This window comes from Empidonax traillii, unplaced genomic scaffold (genome assembly GCF_003031625.1).
Source record: "Empidonax traillii isolate 1590-97213 ecotype Southwest subspecies unplaced genomic scaffold, ASM303162v1 scaffold2315:size121786, whole genome shotgun sequence".
NCBI classification, from domain to species: domain Eukaryota; kingdom Metazoa; phylum Chordata; class Aves; order Passeriformes; family Tyrannidae; genus Empidonax; species Empidonax traillii.
The window spans coordinates 109,004-114,542 of NW_020957508.1; the positions used below are offsets into that span (position 1 = coordinate 109,004).

General features: G+C 52.1%; 1 protein-coding gene across 3 annotated transcripts in view; it reads right to left on the reverse strand.

Moving 5' to 3' along the window:
- The window catches only part of SLC25A42 (solute carrier family 25 member 42), a 13,683-nt gene that overhangs the window by 2,423 nt on the left and 5,721 nt on the right, over window positions 1–5,539 (reverse strand). For 2 of the 3 annotated variants that reach the window (XM_027909706.1, XM_027909705.1), the window contains exons 2-5: window positions 3,001–3,122; window positions 2,453–2,564; window positions 1,341–1,366; window positions 473–639 (exon numbers count right to left, since the gene is read on the reverse strand). In XM_027909706.1, the coding sequence (XP_027765507.1) occupies window positions 473–639; window positions 1,341–1,366; window positions 2,453–2,564; window positions 3,001–3,081 (386 nt within the window). In that variant the 5' untranslated portion in view covers window positions 3,082–3,122. Of the gene's footprint in view, window positions 1–472; window positions 640–1,340; window positions 1,367–2,452; window positions 2,565–3,000; window positions 3,128–5,539 lie in introns of all 3 variants that reach the window. The other variant, XM_027909704.1, reaches the window with a different exon arrangement.

Consider the following 5,539-nt stretch of genomic DNA (forward strand, 5'->3'; position numbering starts at 1 on the left):
CCTGCTCTGCCCGATCCCAAATCCCTGCTCTGCCCGATCCCAAATCCCTGCTCTGCCTGATCCCAAAAACCTGCTCTGCCCGATCCCAAAAACCTGCTCTGCCTGATCCCAAATCCCTGCTCTGCCCGATCCCAAATCCCTGCTCTGCCTGATCCCAAATCCCTGCTCTGCCTGATCCCAAAAACCTGCTCTGCCCGATCCCAAAAACCTGCTCTCCCTGCTCCGTAATCAGGATGGGATCCTGACCCCATCCTTCCTTTGGGCCCCCCAAACACCCCATCCCTGACCCCATCCTTCCATTAGCCCCCCAAACACCCCGTCCCTGACCCCACCCTTCCCTCGGCCCCCCAAACACCCCGTTCCTTAAGCACACCACATCACACCACCCCGCTTGGGGCCACAGCAGAGCTCCCCAGCAGGGCAGCAGCTCCCTCCCTCCCTCCCTCCCTGGGGGCTCCTCCTGCATCCTTACTTTCCCTGGAAGCCGTAGTAGCTGCCCAGGAGCTGCTTGTACTCCTCGTGGGCGCAGAACTGGATGGCGGCGTAGGGGATCACACGGACCATCGTGGCCGAGTTCCCCCTCCAGAGGCTCCAGAAGCCCTCGTTGAGGTAGGTGCGGTAGATCAGCCTGTAAGCTTCCTGCAGGGAGAGCAGGGCAGCAGGGGGGGGCTATCCAAACAATCCAAACAATCCAAACAAATCCCAGGGGGAAGAGGCCACCCCCTAGGGATTGACCTCTGCAAAGCCCCCCACCCTGAGCGCAACCCCGACTGCTCCGAGTGAGGAACCTCCAAGGGAAAGCACAGGAGGAGTTTTCCACCCCAGGCACCTTCGTTTTTCCTCGGCTGAGAACCTCCCTCAACCCAAATTAACCTTATGAGGGCAAGGCAGAAATGTCTGGGGGTCACACACACCAGCGAGGCACGGCCCAAACGCAGCATAAACAAACCCACCCCACAGCAAGAGCTGGCAGAGATTTAGCTCCCTGTAAACGCTGGAATAACTCCTGTGGTGGTGGGAGGAAAGAAAAATAAAATTAAAAAAAAAAAATCACTGGAGAAGGTCCCAAAAAACAAGCCCCGAGTGATGTCACACTTAACGTCAGGTAAAGCCAGGAGGATGAGCAAGGACTGAGCCCCTCCGTGCCACCAACAATCCAATTAAAAACTGCCCTCTAATCAACAAGACTACTCCCAGCCTTTCCCTCTGTGCTTTTCACTGAGCCCTCCTAATGAACCCCCAAGCAAGAAAGTCAAATGAAGGCAAACAAAAGATGCTGTTGGAGCTGTTACTGCCATTAATCAAGAGGGCAGACAAGCAGACAAGACACATCACCTCACCTTGGCAGAAAATCTTTTTGAAGACACTAAAAAGAGGGGGAAAAAAACAAACAAACAAACAAACAAAATAGAAAAAAGGAACGTTAGGCCTCGCAATACATTTGGATGGATCAAATACAAATAAATAAATACAATAAATAAACCATTCAGGTGTTTTATCTGAGGGATAAAAAGGGAAGCAAAAGAATTAATGCAGGAGGGAGCAGAGGAGGGGGGGGGTGTTTAACTAAGGGTAACCAGCACAGAAGTCAGTTTGCGCCACGCACCGCTAAACCAAGGGCACAAAAACGAATTCAAAACAATTCAACAATAATTTCAGCAGAGCATTTCCATGCCCTGACTCCAAACCCACCGCCTGGTTGGAGCTGGAGGCTCCGGGCACGGAACGGGGGCCGTGCGGGGGCTCCACGCGCGAGCGGCTCCATCCCAGCCCGGCTCCCTTCCCCAAACCCGCTCCCACACTGACAGCAACCCCCTAAGCAGAGGCATTTGGGAGCAGGGTTTGTTTTGCTGGCAGCCCCTGCTTTGCCCTGCGAGCAGGAAGGCCGGGTCGGCTCCGCTAACGAAGCGCGTGCCCAATTAAGTGGCCGCCGCGGCTTCTCCCCCTGCTCGTCGGGAGGTTTGGAACCTCTCAAGTGCATCCAAGGATCACATGCAAATGTGCTTTCACCACCCTGCTCCTTTATGCCAATCATCACTTTGGGTTTTTTGGTGTTTTTTTGGTTTGTTTTTTTTTTTTTTCAGGAAATGTACCCAATTGTGATGGAAAAGAAGCTCCTCTCCCTCCGCCACAGGAAAATCCAGAGTATGTGGGAACCCAGGAGGATTTGGGTTGGAAGGGACCTTAAAGACTGTCTAGTTTCGACCCCCTTCCACTGGCCCAGGTTGCTCAGAGCCCCCTTTTTCAGTCTCTAGTTAAGGGACAACCCTCCCCCCAAACCAATCCAGCTTCAGCTTGGGCAGGAAACTCCAACACCTCAACCCACTCCCCTCAGCTCCTGGCATTCCCCCTGGAGCACTGGGGAACAGGCTGGTTGAGCAGATCAGAGGAGCTGGTTTGGGCCCTGCCAACCACAATAAAGAGCATTTTTGGAGAAGCCAACAGGACTCACCTTGGAACATGATTTTTGTCCTGTCCAGGGGGGCCACTGCAGTTTTAGCAACAGCACCAGCCAGTGCACCAGACATCAGGGAGTTGAGCACCTTCTTCTTCTCCTGGTTCTCCTGGAACAGAGCAATGTTCAGTAGGACACAGCCAATCCCGAGCACAAGGAGCAATATTTCACCTTTGCTGTGGAATTTACCCCCTGTTCTCCAGGATTTGGGTTAAAATGCTTTACTGCATTTCCAGGCTCGTGGCCACCAGGACACAACAGGCAATCCAGCCCTGCCTGGCAGCGACGCCTCTTCCCAAGGGGATGGCAACTCTTGGCTCTGCCCAGAGGAGCACAAGTTACACATTCCACGGCTGGCACACGCCCTCTGATGATCCTTCCCTCATCAACTTGGTGCCTCCTCTGGACTTGTCTCAGCAGCTCCACGTCCCTCCTGTGCCTGAGCCCCCCGAGCTGGATGCAGGATTGCAGGTGGGGGCTCAGAATCCCCCCCCATCCCCTCCTTCCCACGCTGGTTTTGGTTCCCCAGAACCCGGTGCTCTCACCTCTGCTGGGAGATGGGCTGCTGTGACCGGCTCCACATCCTTTGGGAAATCCACTGGACCCTCTCTCACACCATTACCCATTACCAGTTGCACTTTCCAAGCGGGCAGAAGAGTTATGGCTCCTGCGGGGGGAACAAAAACCAACCGGAGGCGTCAAAAAACGGGAAACATCCAGGTAAGGAAAGCCCAGCGAGGGCTGATACACTCCCAGCAGGAAACCCCTCTCCAAGATCCCAGGGGGAGAGCATTCCCAGCATCCTGGGAATGTGGAGGGTGTGAGTGGATGTGTGGGGGGGTCGCTGGTCGCTTTGGTGCCGCATCAAACCTGTGCCAATCAATCACATCCGCCTCTTCCACCCCACAAAGGGCTCAGCTGCAGGAGGCACCTCCAGAACATCCATCACCTGCAGGATGGGGAAGGATCAGGGCCCTGCTCTGCCCTCTCACAGCCAGGATTTCGGTTGCTATTTCCCCCTGCTGAGCAGCCAGATATCGGAGGAGGAATTTAAAACCCTGCCTCCTGGAAAAGGAGGGGGGTGGGGTTGGGGGAGGAAAACAATCCCAGGAGCAAGTCCCCAAAGCCTGGCATGAGCAAGTGCAGGTTATTTTAGGGAAGGGAGAGAGATCCAGTGGCTCACACGTGCCAGGAAGGCTGTTCTGAGGACAGCAGGGAATTGACCTGAAGAAGCACATCAGCGATTTTAGGGCTCCCTCTCCTCACAGGAGCTGCACCAGGAAAAGCAGAAATACCTGCCAGTTGGAGCTGCAGAGTTCAGATGCAGAGAGAATGCTTTAAAGACAAGTTTTCCTTTTTTTTTTTTTTTAAGCTTTAAATTTCTAATATTTCTGCTTTTTTACAGGGCAGGGTTTTTTTCCACTAAGAAAGTTTGGGGTTTTTTTTCCCCATTCTTAAATATTCTGAAAGGGAAGAGCTGCAGCTGGAAAAAACCCTGGGGTGGCACAGAGAGAGGTGGCCCTGGAGTGGTGAGAGCTTCTCTTCACCTGCTGGAGCTTTGGGAAGACACAAATCCCACCTGGTTCCAACTCCTGAGGGGGTTCCCCCCCCCCCAAAAAAAAAGACATCATTCAGAGAGCTTCTGACTCCTGATACAACCCAACCCCAAGAAGGTTCCCTCCCAGAACTTTGGGAGCAAAAACTCCCTCCAGAGTGGAGCCCAGAGATGATCCCACAGCACAGCAGAGCACTTGATTATTTCCAAGAACAGGTAATTATCTGTCCTTGCTGCCATTCCCTTCCCTCCTCCTTCCTTCTCATCCCACCTTGCCCGGGGAAAAACGCCTCGTGAAATTAAAGAAAGCCTTTCAGCCAAGGAAATCACAGGTGGAGGGAGATATTTCCCTCCCTGGCTCCAACAAAGGAATGTAGGTCACCATATCAGATTTATCTCTGCCAAAAATAACACACACACACACACACAAACCACATACAACCCCCCCACCCAAAAATAGAAACGGTGCTAAAGGGCTTGGGGGTGCAAAATGCAACAACTTTCTCCTCGAGCCCGATTTTGAAAGATGATTGAGAAAGAGACGCCTGGAAGGGAATTTGCAAAACTGATGTTTGAGCCCTTGACTTGTTTTTGGCACAAAGAGGAGATGGATTTTATTTTCAGTGCCCTGAGCTCACCAACACCTGTCTCATGCTCGGTTTTACACACTCAACTGCCCCCATGCTCTGCAGGCTCCAAATACCCAGAGGCTTCGAGGTAAAAATAGCATTTATTTATTGTTTTTATTCCCATTTGCTGATGGAGAGCAAGGCAGCTGTGCTTTGTTTTGGGGCTGGGCTGGGCTCTGGTGTCTGTCAGGGGGTTATTTTGACCAATAATGCACATTTGTTGGGAGCCACACTGAATGAAGGTTACCTTCAAATTCAAACAGTGAATTTAAAGTTTTGGGGTGAATTTGTAATGCCAGGCCTTGCTCTGCATATGTATCACCCCACAATCCACTGAAAGCCACGTGGGTATTTTTTAAATCCCTGGATTTTCATCCTGCTCCCTACACAGTCATTCCCTGTGTTTACAAAGCCACAGGCAACCAGAAAAAAAAAATAGCTGTGGATTAGATTTTTTTTTTTTTTAATGACACACTACTGGGTTATTTATATCAGAGTTACACAAGGGCCTTGTCACACATCTGGATCCCGAGGGCAGAGCAAACCATTCCCCCCCTGAAGGAATCAGGCAGGAAAAGTGCTGGCAGAGGGGAGTGTGGAAGTTCAAAGGGGTTTAATGAGTAACACACCCCGTGCTTTGACAATTCCTGATCGCTGGTGGAGGGTGTAGAGCCCTCCCCTCACATCCAGCAGAGTGCTCTGCCCTGGATTAACACAGATTAAAGATTTCCCAAGCTGGGGGGAAATGGGGAATCTCAGGCCCCTCCTTTCTGGCAGCCCAGAAAAACTGAGATTATTAAAATGGCCAAGCTCTGCCTGTGATGGCCCTCTGGGCCTTGAGAGCCTTCCCAGGTTTATCCTGGTGTTCCAGCAACTGCAGGAGCACCTGGGCATTAAAAC